Consider the following 24,992-nt stretch of genomic DNA (forward strand, 5'->3'; position numbering starts at 1 on the left):
TGTTGTGCCTGTTTCTCTTAGCTCACAAGCCACATCATGCAAATAGGCTCCCATTTCTGATTTATTTTTTATTTTAGCGGAGTTGATGCTCAGGTGATGGCCTCTTGGTGGCTCCTGATATTTGTTTAGGAATTAAGATTCAGCTCATGGTTTCCTTCACTAATAATTAACTTTGAAGTGATATTTGTACAGAAGTTTCTCCTATACTGAAATTTCTGAATTTAATTTTGTATCTGTGACACCATGTACTTCACCTCTCCATACTATATTTTTCTTTTCAAGCATTACTTTTTAAATATCTCTGATTCATTCTCTAAATATCATTCTGTTACTTTTCGGTTTCAATGCCCACTTGTAAAGAACTGAACAAATACAAGTCTCTGTTTCTTGCAGTTTTTCACAAACCCTGTCCAGGCACAACCAAGAGGCCACCACCTGAACAACTCTGATTAACAAAGGTCGAAACTAAAAGAATGCTTTTACTTTTGTCTTTACATGTGTATTCTCATGACAATGCTGAGATACGTTTGCAATTCTTTCATGTTGTTATTGTTGAGTCTGTAGTGGTTCAGCAATTGGGTATTTTGTTATTTACTGTCAAATAATGTTGAGATCCAGCATAAAAAAAACTACAAAGTTTTTTTTAAAAAAAAACTTTTCTTCCACCAACAATCAATTTTGTAATTAAGGCTAAAACATTGCTATTGAAGCATGTATGGTCTTCACAACCACAGTACCTCTAGGTTTGCTTTCAAATAAAAAGCACGGTTAATTTATAAGAGTCAATTAAAAATGGCAAACATTCCCGTGTTTTGTTTATAAAAATGTAAGTTGAGCTGATACTAAACATAAAATTATGAGTGTCATGAATAGGTGGAATAGTCTAGGTCTTTTCCCCAGGTAGAGGAGTCCAAAACTAGAGGGAATTGGTTTAAGGTGAGAAGGGAAAGATATAAAAGGGACCTAAGGGGCAACTTTTTCATGCAAAGGGTGGTTAGTGTATGGAGTAAACTGTCAGAGGAAGTGGTGGAGGCTGATACGTTTAAAAGGCGTCTGGATGGGTACATAAATAGGAAGGATTTAGAAAGATATGTACCAAGTGCTGGCAAATGGGAGTAGATTAATTGAGGATATCTGGTTGGCATGGATGAGTTGGACCAAAGGGTCTGCTTCTGTGCTGTACAACTCCACAACTCTCTGACTCTAAACAATGCATTCTGAAGAGCTAAGTAAAGACTTCATTTTCTAATTTGTCTTCAGGATATGGGAGATTCTGGTCACATGGCACTGCTTAGAGAACCCCTGCACCCCCAACCCCCCTTAACTTGAAGAGCTATTGTGCCACTGGTGCTCCCACAATATTAGGAAGGGATATTTAGGACTTTGATCCTGCAATGATGGGGGCTGATAATATGTATTCGCTGGGACATGAAGGGATGCTTACAGGTGATGACATCCCTAGGCCATGACTTCTCTTATCCTTCCTAGGTTGTGGAATTTAGAGAAATGGGAGTTTCTGACTATAATATTCTGATAAACCGCATCCAGAGCTGGCGATCAGTTGAGCAGTATAGAAATGCTCTAAGATGGAGTTGAGTTTTGAGCTGCAAGCCATCTAGCATTGCATCACACCCAGTTTTAAGCTTGGCAGATTGCATGCATAATTTACTTAATAGATCACACTTGAATGTCTACTTCCTGCAGTTATAACTTTAAAAAAAGCAGGTTAATGTAAAACCAAAGGACATAGGACACAGGAGCAGAACTAGGTCATTTGGTCTACTGGGTCTTCTTCACCACTCAATCATGGCAATTATGTCACTCAACCCCATTCTCCTGACTCCTATCTGTAACCCTTGATCCTCTTGCTAATTCTGAACCCATCTTAAATACACGTAATGACTTGGCCTCCATAGCTCTCTACAGCAATAAGTTCCACAGATTCACCACCCTTTGGCTGAAGAAATTCCTCCTCATTCCAGTTCTAAATGGTTATCTCTTCACTCTGAGGCTGTGTCCTTGAATCCTCATCTTGCCTACTAGTGGAAACATTTTCTTCATGTCCACTCTATCCAGGCCTCTCAGTCTTCTGATTTGATTTGATTTATTATTGTCACGCGTACTGAGATACAGTGAAAAGTGTTGTATTGCATGCTAACCTGACAAATCAAACATTACATAAATACATCAGGGTAATAGAACGGATCGCAGAATATAATGTTACAGGTGCAGAGATGGCTCAGGTACAGACCAATTCTAATATATGAGAGGTCCATTCATAATTCTGATAACAGCTAAGAGTGAGCCTTCAGTACAACTCCATTCAGAACAAACCCAGAGTCTTCAACTGCTCCTCTTATGACAAGCCCTTCATTCCTGAGATCATTCTTGTAAGTATTCTCTGGGGCCCTCGAAGGGCAGGACATACTTCCTTAGAAACGGTACACAAAACTGCTCACAATATTACAACAGTGCTCTGACCAGACCGTATACAGCCACAGCAGTACATTTGTGTTCTTGTAATCTAGCTCTCTCAAAATGAATACAAATATTGCATTTGCCTTCTTAAATACCAAGTGAATTTGCATGTTTCCATTAAGAGAATCCTGAACTACAACTCCAAATGACTCCATTTGAGCTTCAGTTTTTCAAAGCCTCTCCCTATTATCTTTATCTACTTTCAGACCTTTCAGCTTCTCCAGCACCTTCTCCTTCACCATAACCACTGCACTTATCTCTGCCCGTTGACTCTCTTGAAGTTTCTGGTTAATGCTATCCCCAGGGTGCTCATAGTTGAATGATTGGCAGTAGCGAAGATGTCAAAAATCAGAGGGACACTGTTGTGCTTTTGTTTGTTTGACAGTCACTGATCACAAGATCATAAGAAATAGAAGAGGGAGTGGGCTCTTCAAGAAAAATGATTACCTAATTTTGGCTATAGCTCCAGAAATTTGCCTGCCATTCCATAACCCTCAACTCCTTTGTGGATCATCAGCTTTGAATAAAATGACCCAGATGTATTGTTATCAGAGAAAGAGAATTCCAAATATTAAACTCACAGAGAAGAAATTCCTCATCTCCCTTTACCTACTGTCAAGGCCCCTAAGAATCTTGTATACCTTCAGTAAGATCACTCTGAATCTCTGTCAAACAATTAATTAGTCAATCCTTTATCCATGCCTCTACATGAGCTCTTATACTGAAAGTAATGCTTTATGTGACCATATGACATAGAATCAGAAGTAAGCCTTTCAGCTTCATGAATCTATTCCATGATTCAATAAGACCATAACTGATTGGATAATTACACCTACTGTCTGTCTCAGCCTTGAATATTCTTGATTAGTGGTGCTGGAAGAGCACAGCAATTCAGGCAGCATCCGAGGACAGGCAAAATCGACGTTTCGGGCAAAAGCCCTTCATCAGGAATAAAGGCAGAGAGCCTGAAGCATGGAGAGATAAGCTAGAGGAGGGTGGGGGTGGGGAGAGAGTAGCATAGAGTAAGAGCTTCAGGGCTGAGGAAATGACCTGGGAGTTGCAATGAGAGAGAGACTCCCTGAGATTCTTGTAGAGAGAGGAGGAAAACTTCTTCAAGGCAGGCATCCTTGCAAGAGGATTCGCAGTAGGGTTAAAATCAACGAGGTAAAAACAATGACTGCAGATGCTGGAAACCAGTCTGCAGTCATTGTTTTTACCTCGTTGATTTTAACCCTACTGCGAATCCTCTTGCAAGGATGCCTGCCTTGAAGAAGTTTTCCTCCTCTCTCTACAAGAATCTCAGGGAGTCTCTCTCTCACTGCAACTCCCAGGTCATTTCCTCAGCCCTGAAGCTCTTACTCTATGCTACTCTCTCCCCACCCCCACCCTCCTCTAGCTTATCTCTCCATGCTTCAGGCTCTCTGCCTTTATTCCTGATGAAGGGCTTTTGCCCGAAACGTCGATTTTGCCTGTCCTCGGATGCTGCTTGAATATTCTTAACAAGTCTTATAGCTTTCTGCAGTAAAGAATTTCACAGAATCACAATCCTCAGAAGAAATTCCTCCTCATCGCTGTCTTAAATTGCTAACCCCTTATTCTGAGATTATGCCCTCTCCCACAAGGGAAAAACAACTTTTGGACATCTCACCTGTTAAGTCGTCTAAGAATCCTGTATGTTTCAATACTGTTGCACCTCATTCATCTAAACTCCACATGAGCGCAAGCTCAAGCTACTCAACCTCGCCTCATAAGAAAATCCCTCCATATGCAGAATCAGGATTAGTGGTGCTGGAAGAGCACAGCAGTTCAGGCAGCATTCGCTGCTCCTTGGATGCTGCCTGAACTGCTGTGGATTTCGCTGCTCCTTGGATGCTGCCTGAACTGCTGTGCTCTTCCAGCACCACTAATCCAGAATCTGGTTTCCAGCATCTGCAGTCATTGTTTTTACCCCATATGCAGAATCAACCTAGTGAATCTTCCCTGCAATGCCACTAAAGCAAGTATGCAGGAACCTTCATTATCCGAAGGACATGGGCGGGAAGTATTTCATTTAGTTAATCGAATTCCAGATAACATAGTTTAGCCAAGTATTGGGACCTTGCGATCTTGCCGGATAATCCAGTATTCGGATTATTGAATGCCAGATAACCAGAGTTCCTCTGTATATCTTTCCTTAGATAAGGAGACCAAAAACATTCAGTTTTCCAGCTGCGGTCTAACATGTGCCTTGTGTACTTTTAGCAAAATCTCCCTATTTTCATATTTTATTCCCATCAAAATAAAGACCACTAGTTCATTTGTCTTCCCTATTTCCCACTGACCGTGGACATTAGCTTTGTGGCACCTTATGAGTGCTTTTTGAAAATCCAAATACATTACACCTAGTGGTCCTCCTTAATCCACTCTGTTTTGGACATCCTCCATAATTCTGTCAAACAATATTTCTGGCTCCAGCTGTGTGCCAAAAGCTTTGGGTTCAAGTCCCACGCCTCTTAGCTGAGGAGGGCATGTCTATAACATGGTAAAACAGGCTAATAGTCACCCACAAATCCTTCCAATATGCTTGATGGCAGGCAGTGACACTGAGTGAAATTCATGGTTCTGATCTCCAGGAGGAAATGGCAATGAACTGCTGTACTTTGCCCAAAAGCATGAACCAATTCAATGGAAGCCCATGGTCCAAATCTCAGACAGACATCCTACCACAACAGAGAGAGAAATGCATCCAAGGGCAGAAGAAAGTTATGAATGTGGGACCTGGAAGAGGAGGTAAGTGAGTGGGCAAGCTGGTTTAGGCCAACTGCTTCAAAATATTCTTATTACCAGAAGTAAACAGTGTCCACACTGTTGCTTGAAATAAAATTAGGGTTATGATGATAATATTTTAAAATTTGAGCTGGAGCCAGTATGCATAGCTCTATTGTAAAGCCCTCAGGTACATCCTGAAATTGGCCGGAGTTTTCTCATTCCTAAAAGCAAAGGCAATATCGGGCTCCCTTGGTTCACATCAACGTATTCCACATGAACTTGGAATTATGTTCGAGATCATTCTACTCCATTTAGCTTCTTATTAAAGTTTTATTCTCCATGCCTAGCAGTTACAAAGAAGTAGCTCATCAAGACTTTTGACCATAACATAAAATTTCCTGACCAATGAAGGATAAATTTATTAATGAAAAACTGCTGCACAATCTTCTTTTACTGCCCTCTCCACCACCAACAGCCATCCTAAGATTTCAAGTTGTGACAGTAACTTCTGCACCAACATTCAAAAGACACTTGCTCAAGTAACAGAGTCCCTCACCATGAGCTGCTTTCTTCTGGCACTAAATCCAATTGCAGTTTCTTAGTCGGGGTTCAGAATGTCGACATTCTTGGAAATCTGCTTCAGTGTAATCTGCTGGGCAAGTTTCCAAGAGACTAGCAGAAGAATTCAAAACATTTTCTTTCTTCTCTTGTCTCTTAATACTATTTACAGATGGGCTAATGCATCTCAGGTTACTGATGTCTGGCATAGATGAAATTAAATTCCATAACAGCTTGGCATTATACTGAATTCCAAGAATATCTGATGCAGTTATACTGCTAAGCTTATGTTACAGTGCTTGAATCTTTTTCTGTGAACTCACAGAATATCTGTTTATTTCCCTTGCTGCTCCTCTTGAATGGGGTTACACATGCTGAAGTATAGGTCCAGAGATGGATTCATTGGTTAAGTGACCATTCTACAACACAATCCTGGGCTGGAAGTACTTATTAGCATTTTTCTAAGCAGGTCTTTTACAACTTGCTTTGGTCCATATGTCATGCACAATGCAGCAGAGGTCACCGGAATCAAATCAAAATGAAATACAGAAACAAAACTCAATGGAATAGCTCAGCAAGTCTGGTAATATCTGTGGAGAGAAATCAGAGTTAATGTTTCAGGTCCAGAGATCCTTCTTGAGACCTGGGTTCTCAATGAACAGGTTCAGTGCAGGTGAAAGGCCAGAGGGAGGGGTCCAGGTGGAGGGAGAGTATTAGAGGTGGGTGGAGGGGTCTGTGGGACAGGGGGAGGAATCTCATGCAAAGAAATAGACTTGGAGGCAAAGGGAACAGAAGAAGAGTTCAACGTTATATTGTACCTTTCTCAAAATGAGAGGCCTGTATCATTACCTACTCACTCCTTTCGCTGCACAAAGACAGTTACAGCATACTTATCCCTGCCTCAGCTGTGATAAGTGAATTTGGTACCGATTCAGGACCAAATGTGGGATTTTTCTAGTGTATAGAGCTCAACATCCACTCCTATTGTATACTTATCTAATATTTGGCTATGGACTTTGGATCGGTCCATGCTATGTACTAAGCATCACAGTGGGTTGCCGTTTCTTCCTGTAGCTGGCTAACCATGAAATTCACCCACTCTTATTTTTTGTTTTAATTCATTCATGAGATGAGAGCATCATTAGCTAGGCCATGATTTATTGTCCATTCATCATGATCCAGAGGGCAGTTAAGAGTCAACCACGTTGCTGCGTATCTCAAGTCACATGTAGGTCAAACCAGGTGAGGATGGTAGTTTCCTTCCCTAAAGGGCATGATAGGACTTTCCAACTCAACAATGGTTTCATGGTCATCATTAGATATACAATTTTATCAAATTCAAATTTCAACAGCTGCCATACCAGGATTGAACCTGGACCCTCAGAACATTACCTGTGTCTTTGGGTTAATAGCTGAAAATGTGTTGCTGGAAAAGTGCAGCAGGTCAGGCAGCATCCAAGGAGCATGAGAATCGACGTTTCGGGCATGAGCCCTTCTTCAGAAATGATATAACGTTGAACTCTTCTTCTGTTCCCTTTGCCTCCAAGTCCATTTCTTTGCATGAGATTCCTCCCCCTGTCCCACAGAACCCTCCACCCACCTCTAATACTCTCCCTCCACCTGGACCCCTCCCTCTGGCCTTTCACCTGCACTGAACCTGTTCATTAAGAACCCAGGTCTCAAGGAGGATCTCTGGACCTGAAACATTAACTCTGATCTCATGCCCGAAACGTCGATTCTCCTGCTCCTTGGATGCTGCCTGACCTGCTGCGCCTTTCCAGCAACACATTTTCAGCTCTGATCTCCAGCATCACTTTCCCCTCTTTGGGTTAATAGTCTAGCAACAATATCACTAAACTATTGCTTCCTCTGCCTGTCATTGGGCACATTTGAAGGTTTAATAAGCTGGCAATCAAACTGTTTGACCACATTAGAACACACCTTCTACACAGCCAACAAGTCCTGGTGTAGGACTTGAATCTAGGGATTCTGGCCCAGAACTAGAGATGCTAGCATGGTGCCTCAATACTTCCCTGAAAAACAACATATTTTTGGCAATTTAAGGTGAGCTATAAATAGTTAAGACTGTGTAGCCACTTGAGTGCTATGTTATTGTTTGTAGTTAAAGTCATAGAGTCATAGAGATGTACAGCATGGAAACAGACCATTCGGTCCAACTCGTCCATGCCGACCAGATATCCCAACATAATTTAGTCCCACCTGTTAGCACCTGGCCCATGTCCCTCCAAACTCTTCCTATTCATCTACCCATCCAAATGCCTCTTAAATGTTGCAATTGTACCAGCCTCCACCACTTCCTCTCGCAGCTCATTCCATACACGTACCACCCTCTGCGTGAAAAAGTTGCCCCTTAGGTCTCTTTTGTATCTTTCCCCTCTCACCCTAAACCTATGCCCTCTAGTTCTGGACTCCCCGACCCCAGGGAAAAAACTTTGTCTAGTTATTTTATCCATGCCCCTCATGATTTTATAAACCTTTATAAGGTCACCCCTCAGCCTCCGACGCTCCAGGGAAAACAGGCCCAGCCTGTTCAGCCTCTCCCTATAGCTCAAATCCTCCAACCCTGGCAACATCCTTGTCAATATTTTCTGAACCCTTTCAAGTTTCACAACATCTTTCCAATAGGAAGGAGACCAAAATTGCACGCAATATTCCAACAGCGGCTGAACCAATGTCCCTGTACAGCCACAACATAACCTTCCAACTCCTGTACTCAATATTCTGACCAATAAAGGAAAGCAAATGCCTTCTTCACTATCCTATCTACCTGCGACTCCACTTTCAAGGAGCTATGAACTTGCACTCCAAGGTCTCTTTGTTTAGCAACACTCCCTAGGACCTTATCATTAAGTGTATAGGTCCTGCTAAGATTTGCTTTCCCAAAATGCAGCACCTCGCATTTATCTGAATTAAACTCCATCTGCCACTTCTCAGCCCATTGGCCCATCTGGTCCAGATCCTGTTGTAATCGGAGGTAACCCTCTTCGCTGTCCACTACACCTCCAATTTTGGTGTCATCTGCAAACTTAGTAACTGTACCTCTTATGCTCACATCCAAATCAATTATGTAAATGATAAAAAGTAGAAGACCCAGCACCGATCCTTGTGGCACTCCACTGGTCACAGGCCTCCAGTCTGAAAAATAACCCTCCACCACCACCCTCTGTCTTCTACCTTTGAGCCAGTTCTGTATCCAAATGGCTAGTTCTCCCCGTATTCCATGAGATCTAACCTTGCTAACCAGTCTCCCATGGGGAACCTTGTCGAACGCCTTATTGAAGTCCATACAGATCACATCTACTGCTCTGCCCTCATCAATCTTCTTTGTTACTTCTTCAAAAAACTCAATCAAGTTTGTGAGACATGATTTCCCACGCACAAAGCCATGTTGACTATCCTGAATCAGTCCTTGCCTTTCCAAATACATATACATCCTGTCCCTCAGGATTCCAACAACTTGCCCACCACCGAGGTCAGGTTCACCGGTCTATAGTTCTCTGGCTTGTCTTTACCGCCCTTCTTAAATAGTGGCACCACGTTTGCCAACCTTCAGTCTTCTGGCACCTCACCTGTGACTATCGATGATACAAATTTCTCAGCAAGAGGCTCAGCAATCACTTCTCTGGCTTCCCACAGAGTTCTCGGGTACACCTGATCAGGTCCTGGGGATTTATCCACCTTTACCCTTTTCAAGACATCCAGTACTTCCTCCTCTGTAATCTGGACATTTTACAAGATGACACCATCTATTTCCCTACAGTCTATATCTTCCATATCCTTTTCCACAGTAAATATTGATGCAAAATATTCATTTAGTATCTCCCCCCATTTTCTTTGGCTCCACTCAAAGACCACCTTGCTGATCTTTGAGGGGCCCTATTCTCTCCCTAGTTACCCTTTTGTCCTTAATGTATTTGTAAAAACCCTTTGGATTCTCCTTAATTCTATTTGCCAAAGCTATCTCATGTCCCCTTTTTGCCCTCCTGATTTCCCTCTTAAGTATACTCCTACTTCCTTTATACTCTAACGATTCACTCGATCTATCCTGTAGTGGTAGTGAAGTCCAGAACCGTGGAATGCTCCTCCTGCAATATGTGGGAATTCAGGGACAGTTCCACTTGCGTGGTAATGACGTATTCAGGAAATGTGTCCAGCTGCAGCTCCTGATTTGTCACCTGGAGCGCCAGATGGATTCACAATGGAGCATCTATGATACAAGGTCATGGATAGCACATGTAGTGAGCTGGTCACACAAATATGGACTACACAGACAGAAAAGCATTGGGTGACCACCAAGAATATGGATAAGCATGGGCAGACAATGCAGCACTCCCATGTGGCATCCCACTCTCAAACAGATATACTGTTTTAGATTCTGTTGTCCTGTTGGTGAGGGTTGGGGGCAGGGGTGTTTGAACTCTTAGCGGGAAGCCGTAACAGCCAAATTTGTGGCAACATCGTTGTCTCTGGCAGAGGAGGAAAACGTCTGGAAGAACTTTAATAATAGGGGACTTTATTGCAAGGGGAACTGACAGGTGGTTCTGTTGCAGCAAACAAAATGTTTGAATGGTATGTTGCCTCCCTGGTGTCAGGGTAGGGATGTCTCAGAGTTTTTTTTTTAGATTAGATTACTTACAGTGTGGAAACAGGCCCTTCGGCCCAACAAGTCCACACCGCCCTGCCGAAGCGCAACCCACCCATACCCCTGCATTTACCCCTTACCTAACACTACGGGCAATTTAGCATGGCCAATTCACCTGACCTGCACATCTTTGGACTGTGGGAGGAAACCGGATCACCCGGAGGAAACCCACGCAGACATGGGGAGAACGTGCAAACTCCACACAGTCAGTCGCCTGAGGTGGGAATTGAACCCAGGTCTCAGGCGCTGTGAAGCAGCAGTGCTAACCACTGTGCCACCGTGCTGCAGGGCATTCTGAAGGGAGAGGGTTAATAGCCAGGAGTAGTGGTACATGTCGGTACCAGTGGTATGGGTTAATAAAAAGGCCCTACAGCACGAATTGAGAGTTAAAGGTTGTAGATTAAAGAGGAGGACTAGAGTCATAGAGGCGTACAGCATGGAAACAGACCCTTCGGTCCAACCCGTCCATGACGACTGGATATCCTAAATTAAGCTAGTCCCATTTGCCAGCATTTGGCCGATATTCCTCTAAACCCTTCCTATTCATATACCCACCCAGATGCCTTTTAAATTTTGTAATTTTACCAGCCATCACCACTTCCTCTGGCAACTCATTCCACACCCAAAAAAGTTGCCCCTTCGGTCCCTTGCAAATCTTTCCTCTCTCAACTTAAAACTAAGCCCTCTAGTTTTGGACTCTCTCACCTCAGGGAAAAGACCTTGTCTATTTACCCTATCTCTGCCCCTCATCATTTTATAAACCTCAATAAGGTTCCCCCCACAGCGTCAACACTCCAGGGAAAATAGCCCCAGCCTGTTCAACCTCTCCCAGCTCAAACCCTCCAACCCTGAAAACATCTTTGTAAATCTTTTCTGAACCCTGTCAAGTTTCACAACATCCTTCTTATAGCAGGGAGACCAGAATTGCATACAGTATTCAAAAAGTGACCTAACCAATTCCCTGTACAGCTGCAACATGACCTCCCAAACCTATATTCAGTGCACTAACCAATAAAGGAAAGCATACCAAACGCCTCCTTCACTATCTTATCTACCTGTGACTCTACTTTCAAGAACCTATGAACCTACACTCCAAGGTCTCTTTGTCCAACAACACTCCCCAGGACCTTACCAGTAAGTGTATTAGTTCTGCCTTTCCAAAAGAAAAAGTGAGAGGCAATGGTGGAGTGGTATTACTGCTGGGCTGTTAATACAGAGACCCAGGTAATATTCTGGGGACATTGGTTCGAATCCTGCCACAGCCAATGGTGGAATTTGAATTCAATAAATATCTGGAATTAAGGTCTAATGATAAACATGAATTGATTGTTGGAAATACACATCTGGTTCACTGATATCCTTTAGGGAAGGAAACCGCCATCCTTACTTGCGACCCACAGCAATATGGTTGAGTTTTAACTGCCCTCTGGGTAATTAGGGACAGGCAATAAATGCTGACTAACTGGTGTTTCCCTCATCCATGAATTAATAAAGGAACACAGCACCTCACATTTATCGGAATTAAACTCCATCTGCCACTCCTCAGCCCACTGGCCCATCTGATCAAGATCCCATTGCACACTGAGGTAATCTTCGCTGTCCATTACACCTCCAACTTTGGGTGTCATCTGCAAACTTACTTCACAGGAGGCGCCGCAGCATTGAGGCTGTCAGCTAGAAAGGGGACAAAATGTCTTCAAACAAATTCACAGGTCAGCAAACATACCCACAACAACTGCAATTAGTATCCGATCTACAATCTTTACACAAACCTTGAACTACAAAAGGTTGTAATCTCAGGATTATTTGCAGTGCCACGCCCTGAGTTATCAGAATAGGAAAATAGATTAGATGAACATGTCACAGAGTCATAGAATCATACAGATGTACAGCACGGAAACAGACCCTTCGGTCCAACTCATCCATGCTGAGCAGATATTCTAAATTAATCTAGTCCCATTGCCAGCACTTGGTCCATATCTCTCTAAACCCTTCCTATTATAGAACATAGAATAGTACAGCATAGTACAAGCCCTTCGGCCCTTGATGTGGTGCCGAGCTTTTATCCTACTCTAAAGATCACACTAACTTACGCACCTTACATTTTACTATCATCCATGTGGTTATCCAAGAATTGCTTAAATGTCCCTAATATATCAGTCTCTACGACCAATGCTGGTAGTGCATTCCCTCCATACACCACTCTCCTTGTAAAGAACCTACCCTGACATCTCCCCCAAACCTTCCTCCAATCACCTTAAAATTATGTCCCCTCGTGATAGCTATTTCCGCCATGGGAAAACGTCTCTGGCTATCCACTCTACCGATGCCTTTCATCATCTTGTACACCTCTATCAAGTCACCAGTCACTCCAAAAAGAAAAGCCCTAGCTCCCTCATAAGATATGCCCTCCAGTCCAGGCAGTATCCTGGTAAATCTCTTCTGGACCCTCTCTAAAGCATCTAAATCCTTCCTATAATGAGGCGACAGGAACTGAACACAATATTCCAAATGTGGTCTAACCAGGGCTCTACAGAGCTGCAGCATAACCTTGTAGCTTTAAAATTCAATCCCCCTGCTAACGTGTGGCAACTTTGAGGGATCTATGGACATGGACCCCAAGACCCCTCTGGACATGGACCCCTAGACCCCTCTGTTCCTCCACACTGCCAGGAATCCTGCCTTTCACCCTGTATTTTACATTCAAATTCGACTGTCCAAAGTGCATCACTTCACACTTTTCCAGGTTGAACTCTATCTGCCACTTATCAGCCCAGTTCTGCATCCTGTCAGTGTCCTGTTATAACTTACAACAGTCCTCCACACTATCCACAACTCCACCAACCTTTGTGTCATTGGCAAACTTACTAACCCACCCTTTCACTTCCTCATCCAGATCAATTATAAAAATCACAAAGAGCAGAGATTCCAGAATAGATCCCTGGGGGAATATCACTGGTCACCGAGCTCCAGGCTGAATACTTTCCATCTACCACCACCCTCCATATTCTATGGCCAGCCAATTCTGTATTCAAATATCCAGATGTTCCTGCATCCCATGCCTCCTTACTTTCTGTATGAGCCTACTATAGGGAACCTTATCGAACACCTCGCTAAAATCCATGTGCACCACATACACTGCTCTACCTTCATCGACATGTTTTGTCACATCCTCAAATAATTCAATAAGGTTTGTGAGGCATGATCTGCCCCTCACAAAACCATGCTGACTATCATAAATCTTGTCTCTCAGAGTCCTCTCCAATACTTTGCCCACTATTGACTTAAGACTGACTGGTCTGTAATTCCCAGGATTATCCCTATTCCCTTTTTTGAATAAGGGAATAACATTTGCCACCCTCCAATCATATTCATATGCCCAGCCAGATGCCTTTTAAATGTTGTAATCGTACCAGCCTCCACCACTTCCTCTTGGCAGCTCACTCTATACACGCACTACCCTCTGTGTGAAAACTTTACCCCTTAGGACCCTTTTATATCTTTCCCCTCTCACCCTAAACCTATGTCCCCTAGTTCTGGACCCCCCCCCCACCGCATGCCCCTCATGATTTTATAAACCTCTATAAGGTCACCCCCTCAACTCCCAACATAAAACAGGGAACATAGACTCAACCTATTCAGCCCTCTTCCTGTAGCTCAAACCCTCTCACCCGGGAAACATCCTAGTAAATCTTTTTTGAACCATTTCAAGTTTCATAACATCTTTCCTATTGCTGGGAGACAAGAATTGTACACAATATTCCAAAAGTGGCCCAACCAATGCTCTGTAGAGCTGCAACATGACCTCCCAACTCCTGTACTCAATACTCTAACCAATAAAGGAAAGCATACTGAACGCCTTCTTCACTATCCTATCTATCTGTGACTCCAGTTTCAAGAAGCTATGAATCGGCACTCCAAGGTCTCTTTGTTCAGCAACACCCCCCAAGACCTAACCATTAAGTGTATAAGTCCTGCTCTGATTTACCTTTTCAAACTGTCCCGAAAGAGATGGTGTAGAAGGGATGACTTTAGACTTTTGGATCATTGAGACCGTCTCTGGAGTAGGTGGGACCTGTGCAAGCTGAACAGGGTGCACCTGAACTGCAAGGATCCAATATCCTTGTTGTGAGGTTTGCTTGTACGATTGGGAAGGTTTTAAATTGATTTGGCAGGAGGATGGGACACAAAGCAGATGTAAAATTAGGAACAAGATTCATTTAGAAATAGAAGGAATGCGAGGACAAACCAGTAAGCACAGAACACATGGGCAAGATAAGGCACACTGGAAGGACTGGAAAGCTAAATTGTATCTATTTTAAGGCAAGGAACCTGACTGGTAAGATGGTTAAACTTATGAGCCTTGATCAGCACATGACATTGTTGCAATCACTGAGACAGAGTTATACAGCATGGAAACAGACCCTTCTCGTCCATGCCGATCAGACATCCCATTCTGACCTAGTCCCACTTGCCAACATTGGGCACATATCCTTCTAAACTCTTCCTATTCATATATCTATTTAGATGCATTTTAAATGTTGTAATTGTACCAGCCACCATACTTCCTCTGGCAGCTCATACCATACACATGCCACCCTCTGTGTGAAAACGTTGCCCCTGAGGTCCTTTTAAAATCTTTCTCCTCTCACCTTAAACTTATGTCCTCTAGTTTTGGACTCCCCAATCCTAGGAAAAAGACCTTGGCTATTCATTGCTATCCATGCCCCTCATGATTTTATAAACGTCTGTGAGGCTATCCCTCAGACATGGTTGAAGGAAGGATTGGCAGTTCAACATTCCAGGGGATCAAACTTTCAGGCATGATCTTTGGTTGGGGAGGGGCATGAGCAAACCTCACACGAGGATATTGATAGAAGAGACCATCAGGGCAGTCGTGTGGGAGGATGGGAGGCTGCCTTAGATGGCTCTTCAAATGAGACCACCTGAGTAGGACATACGAATGAAAATGGGCGATTACTTTGCTAGGGTTAGGAACTTTGGATTAGAATTTCTGAGGAAGATAGAGGAGCAGATGTTGTAGGCAAATCACAGAGGTGCAGGAGGACTAAGGTTTTCAACTTTTCTAACATTAACTGTGATCATCTGAGTGTGAAAGAATTAAACAGGGTGGAATTTTCAAAGTGTGTCCAGGAGAGCTTTTTGTGCCAGTACATATATAGCCCACCTAGAGATGGACTATGCTAGACCTAATCATTGGGAATGAATCTAGGGAAAGCCTAGTGGCTTTCCATGGAGCAGAGGAGATTTGGGGGGTGTAATTTGATCCAGGTGTACAAAATTATGAGAGGCACAGATGGGGGAGATATGAGAATCATTTCCCTTTGACAGACCAGAGAGTATAAGTTTAAGGTGAGGACTAAATGTTTTAAAGGGATCTGAGGAAACCATTTTTTTCACCTAGAGGGTGGCAGCAATATGAATATGAATATGGTGGAGGCAGGTACTCTCTCACAACATTTAAGCAGCATCCGGACATGCACTTAAAACTCCAGGGGGACAGTAAGCTATGAACCATTAAATGGGATTAGTGTAGTTTGGTTTTCATTGGTCAGCACTGACATGGTGGGCCAAAGGGCCTGTTTCTTTGCTGCATGGCTCTATGTAACATTCACTGAGAGGAAGGTATTGTTTGACAAAATTATTGAGAATGTATCAAGCTGAGTGGATGAAGGAGAATTGGTAGATGTAGTATGTTTGAGTTAACAAAAAGCATTTAATAAAGTGCAACAAAGCTAGCATCCAAATGCAGCTGGTAATAGGGAAGACAAGTAGCATGTTAGCCTTTATTTATTATAAGAAAAGCAATATAGTGCACTTCAATCCTGAACAATGCACTTAGGATTCTCCAATTTATATCTAAATGACCTTTAGATGGCCCCATTTCTTTTCAAACTCATATGGACTTGACAAAATATTATTAAATTCCAATTTGGACTGGGCTGAAAGATTAAGTAATATGGAAAGATAATGTGCTTACAAATTCCAAATGTAATGCTACCACAAATCAATTTTTTCCACACATTTCTCAAACTCTTTGCAACTGTCACTTTTTTCCTCGTCTTTTAAGTGAAAATCAGGACTGTAACGACGGCGGAGTTTCGATTCCATGCCTTACAGATCTTTGCTGTGTATAGAAATGGGGTAAAGTATATTGCAGTGAGAGGTTACCTGATGGATTTGTTTGCGGGAGTTCTTCTCCTTTGGGGAGGCCCAATTCAGAGTTAGTGTGTCTGTGAAATCTTCATTCCACTGTGGGCAAAACAAATAATCATTCAAAAAAGTGTCCAGTGTGGGCATACCAGCACACAGTGCAATTCTTTCTTACAACAGTGACTATACTTGGAAAGTACTTGACTGGCAGCAAATCATATGGGTCATAGAGTCATAGAGATGTACAGCATGGAAACAGGCCCTTCGGTCCAACCTGTCCATGCCAACCAGATATCCCAATCCAATTTAGTCCCACCAGCTAGCACCCGGCCCATATTCCTCCAAACCCTTCCTATTCATATACCCATCCAAATGCCTTTTAAATGTTGCAATTGTACCAGCCTCCACAACTTGCTCTGGCAGCTCATTCCATACATGTACCACCCTCTGTGTGGAAACGTTGCCTCTTAGGTCTCTTTTATATCATTCCCCTCTCACCCTGAACCTATGCCCTCTAGTTCTGGACTCCCCAACCACAGGGAAAAGACTTTGCCTATTTATCCTATCCTTGCCCCTCATAATTTTGTAAACCTCTATAAGGTCACTCCTCAGTCTCCGATGCTCCAGGGAAAACAGCCCCAGCCTGTTCAACATCTCCCTGTAGCTCAAATCCTCCAACCCTGGCAACATCCTTGTAAATCTTTTCTGAACCCTTTCAAGTTTCACAACATCTTTCCAAAAGGAAGGAGACCAGAACTGCACACAATATTCCAACAGTGGCCTAACCAATGTCCTGTACAGCCGCAACATGACCTCCCAACTCCTGTACTCCATACTCTGACCAATAAAGGAAAGCATACCAAACGCCTTCTTCACTATCCTATCTACCTATGACTCCACTTTCAAGGAGCTATGAACCTGTACGCCAAGGTCTCTTTGTCCAGCAACACTCCCTAGGACCTTACCATTAAGTGTATAAGTCCTGCTAAGATTGGTTTTTCCAAAATGCAGCACCTCGCATTATCTGAATTAAACTCCATCTGCCACTTCTCAGCCCATTGGCCCATCTGGTCAAGATCCTATTGTAATCTTTAATGTGCAAACAATTAAACCAACTCCACACCCACTCAACCCACATCACTCAGATGTGACATGGGAGCATAACCCAGTGCAGGCAGGTGTCAATTCTGTCTCCGGGCTCATAGTACTCACAGGTGCATCTGCTGTTTGGTAAGATTTTTTAAAATTTCACCGTTAAACTGTCACTTATTCCAAAATCAAAAAAATTCAGAATTCCAAAAACCAGCTGGTCCCAAGGGTTTTGGATAAAGGACTATGTACCTGAACAATCATTTTCCAGATCTTCCAGTCTCTGGATTGCAATGTGTATAGGAGTTAGAATAAAGTCGAAAGGTGTGGTACTGAAAAAGCACAGGTCAGGAAGCATCCAAGCAATATTTCAGGCATAAGCCCTTCATCAGGAATGTGGGGGAGTGGTGAAGGGACTGAAAGATAAATAGGAGGGTGGGGGTGGGGCTGGCGGGAAGGTAGCTGGGAAGGTGATAGGTAGATACAGGTGGGGGGGTGATGGTGATAGATTGGAGGGAAGGGTGGAGCGGATAGATGGGGAGGAAGATGGACAGGTAGAACAGTTCAAGAGCGTGATGCCGGCTTGCAGGGTTGGATCTGGGATGACATGGGAGAACAGGAGATGAGGAAACTGGTGAAATTGACGTTGATGCCGGGTGGTTGGAGGGTCCCAAGGCAGAAGATGAGGTGTTCTTCCTCCAGGCTTCAAGGTTGGATTTGGCAGTGAAGGAAGTCCAGGACTTGCATGTCCATGACAGAGTGGGAGAGGGGAGTTAGGATATCATGTTACGGGTGTAAAGGACATTGGTGAAACCACTTTTAGAATACTGTGTACAATTCTGGTCACTCTTCTACAGGAAAGGTGTTGTTGAACTTGAAAAGGCACGGAAATGATCTACAATGATGCTGCTGGGCAGGAGGATTTGAGATATCAGAAGAGTTTGAATAGGCTGGGTTTTTTTTCCCCTGGAGCATCAGAAGCTCTGGGGAGACTTTATAGAAGGTTATAAAATCATGAGGGGCATGAATAGAGTTTTTGTAAGGTTGGGGAGTCCAAAACTAGAGGACATAATTTTAAGGTGAAAGTGGAAAGACTTAAAAAGGACCTGAGGGGCAATGTTTTCACACAGAGGGTGCTGTGTGTATGGAACAAGCTGTCAGAGCAAGTGGTGGAGGCTGGTATAATTATAACATTTAAAAGGCATCTGGATAGGTATATGAATAAGAAGGGTTTAGAGGGAAACGGCCAAATGCTGGCAAATGGGACTAGGTCAGATTGACATGTCTGGTTGGTGTGGGCGAATTGGACCAAAGGATCTGTTTCTGTGCTGTATGACTATATGCTTGGACATATGATCCAAGACCTTAGAGAAGTCTCAACAAACTGACTCCATGGAAATTTCCCAGGAAGCATTAACTCTTGATGGGAAAGTCACTGGTTTCCTGAGATCCTCAGACTGAGAGTCAGAATCAGACTTGGGACAGTTCTGTTTTACTTAAATGTATATTTTCCAGGAAATGTTAGATAGAATGTTCCCTGTCTAACTCTTGCGTAATGGTACAACTGACATCCAGACTATCCCCTTTGACATTTGCGTATCCCTCCACATCCCCCACCCTCAATACCCCCAACTCTCCGCTTACCTGGCCTAATTAGGCCCTTCTAAACCAAGCTCCTCCCATCACCTCCCAAAGTCCCCCTCCACTTGGCAATAGAATCATAGGGTTATACAGCATGGAAATAAACCCTTCAGTCCAACTTGTCCACATCAACCAGGCATCCCACTCTGCTCTTGTTCCTTTTGCCAGTATTTGGCCCATATCCCTCTGAACCCATCCAGATGCCCTTTAACTGTTGTAATTGTACCCAGCTCCTGTAATTAATGCATTCAAGGATATTAAGGGAATTAAATGAGGAATTTGCAAGGGCAATAACCATAATCTTTCATCGATGCAGTATATCCTTGTTCAAGCAAAACAAAATGGAAAAATATGTCCAGCAACATATTACTAGTCAGTTCAGTCCCGTACCACTTCCTCTGGCAGCTTGTTCCATGTACACACCACCCGCTACATGAAAAAACTACCCCTCAGACTCCTTTTAAATCTTTCCTCTCTCACCTTAAACCTATACCCTCTAGTTTTCAACTGTTCCACCTCAGGAAAAAGACCTTGGCTAGTCACCCTACAAATGCCTCTCATGGTTTTATAAACCTCTATAAGATCACCCCTCAGCCTCCGATGCGCCAGGGAAAAAAGCTCCAGCCTACTCAGCCTCTTCCTATAGCTCAAACCCTCTAGTTCCAGTAACATCCTTGTAAATCTTTTCTGCATCCTCTCAGGTTTAACAACATTTTTCCTATAGCAGGGAAACCAGAATTGTATGCAGTATTCTAAAAGTGGCCTCACCAATGTGCTGTACAGCTGCAACATGACATCTCAATTCCTATATTCAAATGTTTTGCTGAACTCCAAATACTTCTTGATGTAACCCACTGACCTTACCTAACCATTCTTATTATTTGCTACTCTACATACTCATCCACTGACACATCAAAATGCTATTTATAGGTCCCAAAACAATTCAGTGTGTTAGTGAACACCTACAAGAATATGGCAGCTAGTGCCATCAGAAGGGGCTATAGCTTGTTCTAGTTTTATCTTTACACCATCCGTTTTTACACTGAGTGTAATGGCAGTTTGTGGGAGTAAGAATTGCCTCCAATCTATATCAATAGCACAAATAACACAGTGGTGACATGGAACAGCTCCGTTCAAACAAAAGCATTCAACATTATTCAAGAATGCTTGTGCATCACCTTGGCAACATAATCCAGAAGCCACATACCTGTGAGTTTGGTGGTGTCCTTTCACCGTCTGCATCAGTTTCTGGTTTGTCTGTAAGTAGCCCCTGAACCTGGTATTCTAGGACATAACTGTCAATGAATCGCTCAAGTTCTTCTATCTCTTGGGAACGGTTACTTCCAGCCTCTGAAGAAGCGGAGGCTACTGAGGAGTTCTCCATGTCGATGTTCTGGAAGAAAAGAACACATTAAATGAAAATCAAGTGTCAAAACTGAAAAGTACAGTAGCGGAATTAAACTATGGCTCTTGAGTCTGTTCTGGAAATCAATAACATCATGGTTAATCTTTAACCTCAACTTCATTTTACTGTCTAATTATCATATCCCTAAGGACTAAAGAAAATCTATCAATCCCAACTACTGAGCATCTACAACCCACTGGAGTAGAGAATTCTAGAGATACTAATGAAGAAATTTTCTCCTCATCTCAGACATAAATAGTTGTTGACAGCTTCGGGTCATGTCTTGCTTCGTTGTGGCAGCACGGTGACTCAGTGATTAGCACAACTGCCTCACAGCATCAGGGACCTGGGTTTCATTCCACCCTCAGGTGACTGTCTGTGTGGAGTCTGCACATTCTCCCCGTGTCTGCGTGGGTTTCCTGCGGTTGTTCTGGTTTCCTCTCACAGTCCAAAGATGTGCAGCTTAGATGGATTGGCCATGCTAAATTGCCCATGGTGTCCAGGGATATGCAGCTAGGTGGGTTAGCCATGGGGAAATGCATGGTTACAGGGATAGGGGAGAGGGGTAGGGCTGGGTGGGATACTCTTTGAAGGATTGGTGTAGACTCAATAGGCTGCATGAACTGCCTACCCTGTAGGGATTCTATGATTCACACCAATCTAGTGGAAATAGTTCCGAAACCTGAAACTCCGATAATGTGTAAGTGATCACAAAGTTAATGGATACTCTCAAAAAAAAAATTAACAGCCTTTCAAGAAACAAATCAGCTTCTATGCCTGGTCTGGAATACATTTGACTTCAGTTCCACAAGTATGTTACAAACTTGATGGGCAGAACAGCCTCCTTCTGTGCCATAAATTACTCGGATTCTAATGGGGTTGACATTTGGCTCTCCTCTGAAGAGGCTTAATAACAATAACTTACTCTATTGGTATTACTCATAGGCAATAAATATAGGCCTTTCTGGCAATGTCCATATCTTAAGGAGGAACATTCCAAAAAAAATGCTGATTGTAGTTTCTGTTCTATGATTAAATAGTAAAATAATCTTCCAGAAACTGACATTAAAAAGGAATGAACTTATTAAGCTACGGACGCAAGAACAATATGGTCAAATAAATCATTGAAAGAAGAGTGTTTTCTAAAAAAAAAATCATAGAAATTCAATTTCTATGCACACTCAGTCTTTAAATTTGATTTCATTGCGTCAGCAGGATGATCAAGATGATGCATTAAAACATTCTAGTGATTAAAGTCTGAAACAATTCTAATTTTAAAAAATTTGAATATACCACATTAACATATTTGCGAGACAGAGATCAGAAACAATTTTGCAGAACTTTTAACTGCTAATGAAACTGTACAAGATTAATTTGAAAAACATTTTACAGTGAGCAATTTCACAATTCTATGAGAGAAATAAATTCAATTAAAGAGAATAAAATGAATCCAATTAGTGGACTCTCATTATAATCTTCTTGGCTTGTCTGAACACTTCTGCCCATGGCATTTAACAGAGTAAAATAATTTGTGATCATACTGTACTGGGACTAGGAAATAACAGACTGCGTAAGACATTACAATTAGACCCCAAGTTAATTCTCAATAAAGCAATAACTCAAGTATAGAGTCACAGAGTCACAAAGCATGGAAATAAACCCTTTGGTCCAACTCGTCTGCACCTACCAGATATCCCAATCTGACCTAACCCCATTTGCCAGCAATTTGTCCATATCAAGTCAATCAGGAGAACTACAGAATAGATGTTCCCTGATTGGGGCTGTTAACCTGGTCCAATCAGGGAGCCCTGGCTGACAGATAAAAATGGGAATATTAGGGCCGACTGCCTGCCCCTCTTCCGCGGTTAGGTTAGAGCCCGGGTGTCCTTGGAGAAGGAGCACACGGTCTCCACCAACACCCTGGAGTTGTTCAGGGAGAGGTGGGCGCTGCAGGGAGTGGAGTGCATTATTTCCCCCTCCAACTCTATTTTGATTTAGTCCCTACCCTCCCCTTCACTGTTTTTGATCACACAGCACTGCCCTTTGATGTGAAGGGCAGTGTTTATCACTGGCCACCTGGGTGTTTTCCTATCTTCCTGGTGGTGGAATTTGAATAAAGATTTGTGCACTTTGTGTCTTTCACTGTGTCTCACACCTGCACACACACACCATGGGTGCTGGGGAAAAAAATAATAAGCACCACCGCACTTAGGTGGTAGTGTGGGGAGAAAAGAAAAAAAGAAAAAAGAAAAAAAAATTTTAAAAAATGGGACATTAGAGGTGGGCACCGCAGGGAATGGAGTGCATCATAAGAAAAGAAAAAAAAAGAAAAATGGGAATGTTAGGGCCGACTGCCTGCCCCTCTTCCGCGGTTAGGTTAGAGCCCGGGTGTCCTTGGAGAAGGAGCACACGGTCTCCACCAACACCCTGGAGTTGTTCAGGGAGAGGTGGGCGCCGCAGGGAGTGTAGTGCATTATTTCCCCCTCCAACTCTATTTTGATTTAGTCCCTACCCTCCCCCTCACTGTTTTGATCACACAGCACTGCCCTTTGATGTGAAGGGCAGTGTTTGTCACTGGCCACTCGGGTGTTTTCCTATCTTCCTGGTGGTGGAAATTGAATAAAGATTCGTGCACTTTGTGTTTTTCACTGACACACACCATGGGTGCTGGGGAAAAAATAAGCACTACCGCACTTAGGTGGTAGTATAGAGAAAAAAGGAAGAAAAAAAAAATAAACAAAAGTTCTATTTTGATAAAAAAAAAGAACAGGAGTTCACACAGCATTGCCCTTTGATGAGAAGGGCACTGCTTGTCACTGGCCACTCGGGTGTTTTCCTACCTTCCTGGTGGTGGAATTTGAATAAAGATTCAAAAAAAAAAGATAGGAATGTTAGGGCCAACTGCCTGCCCCTCTTCCGCGGTTACGTTAGAGCCCGGGTGTCCTTGGAGAAGGAGCACACGGTCTCCACCAACACCCTGGAGTTATTCAGGGAGAGGTAGGCGCTGCAGGGAGTGGAGTGTATTATTTCCCCCTCCAACTCTATTTTGATTTAATTCCTGCCCTCCCCTTCACTGTTTGATCAAACAGCATTGCCCTTTGACGTGAAGGGCACTGCTTGTCACGGGCCACTCGGGGGTGTTTCCTTTCTTCCTGGTGGTGGAAACCGAATAAAGATTTGTGCACTTTGTGTCTTTCACTGTGTCCCATACCTGCACACACACAACATGGGTGCTGGGGGAAAAAATAAGCACTACCGCAGTTAGGTGGGTTTAAAAACAAAGAAGAAAAAAAGAAGAAAAAAAAAAGTGTCAGCATTGCCCTTTAATGTGAAGGGCACTGCTTGTCACTGGCCACTTGAGTGTTTCTTTTCTTCCTGGTGGTGGAAATTTGAATAAAGATTTGTGCACCTTGTGTCTTTCACTGTGTCTCACACCTGCACACATACAACATGGGTGCTAGGAAAAAATAAGCACTAAAAAGAAAAAAAAACAAAAAAAGCAAAGGAAAGAAAAAGAAAAAAACTCTAGAGGAGCTGGCTCTGGGCTAGCTGGGTCAGTATCGTGTACTATTCAAATATTAATAAAAGGAGACTTGGTGATAGGATACGGGCCTTTGTGGAGTTATTTCTGTGGAGACAAGAGTGAGATATTTAAGTGAGATGCTGAAAGACCATTTGGTATGTGGGATTAATGATGTGATTACGCAAAAACGCCTATAAGATGAAGCCCAACAGGACTTTAAAGAGGTACTACAACTGGCTTTATGATCAGAAAATGCAGCAAGTGAAGCTTATGACTTACAGAGAATGCTGACAGGAGTACACACCCTCACTAGGGCCGAGCTTGGGGAGACACTTGAGTGAAGACAATTGCATAGCCTCACTCAGGACATAGGGTGAATGGAGGGACTCTAGGTCAACCCACAGTAAAACCCAAAATAAAACCAAGCCTTGGCCAAACGGTTAAAATTTTCTCAAGTATCTGGACCGGCAGACCATTGTAGTTGCTGCCAGTATGCAGACTCAAGATAGCGAAAGAGTCCCACTAGGCCCGAACTGAGTAAGAGGACTCATAGGCCTGTATCCAGGAGAGTGCACACCCTGGAAAATCCACCTACATTTAGTTTTAAACAATTAATTTGCTTAGCAGCATCTAAATCAGAACAAATCAAAATAAATATCTGGTTAAATGGAGACCGGATTCTAATGGAGATCGATACCAATGTGGCTGTATCA

At 43.0% G+C, this 24,992-nt stretch overlaps 1 protein-coding gene across 4 annotated transcripts in view; it reads right to left on the reverse strand.

The window, feature by feature from the left end:
- ctif (CBP80/20-dependent translation initiation factor) overlaps positions 1-24,992 on the reverse strand; it is a 253,655-nt gene that overhangs the window by 137,151 nt on the left and 91,512 nt on the right. For all 4 annotated transcript variants that reach the window (XM_043717817.2, XM_043717988.2, XM_043717902.2 and 1 more), the window contains exons 2-3: positions 20,559-20,744; positions 16,640-16,720 (exon numbers count right to left, since the gene is read on the reverse strand). In XM_043717817.2, the coding sequence (XP_043573752.2) occupies positions 16,640-16,720; positions 20,559-20,735 (258 nt within the window). In that variant the 5' untranslated portion in view covers positions 20,736-20,744. The remainder of the gene's footprint in view (positions 1-16,639; positions 16,721-20,558; positions 20,745-24,992) is intronic.

Source organism: Chiloscyllium plagiosum, unplaced genomic scaffold, assembly GCF_037043375.1.
Source record: "Chiloscyllium plagiosum isolate Xiang-an unplaced genomic scaffold, Cpla_swu_hap1 HiC_scaffold_1, whole genome shotgun sequence".
Lineage (NCBI taxonomy): Eukaryota > Metazoa > Chordata > Chondrichthyes > Orectolobiformes > Hemiscylliidae > Chiloscyllium > Chiloscyllium plagiosum.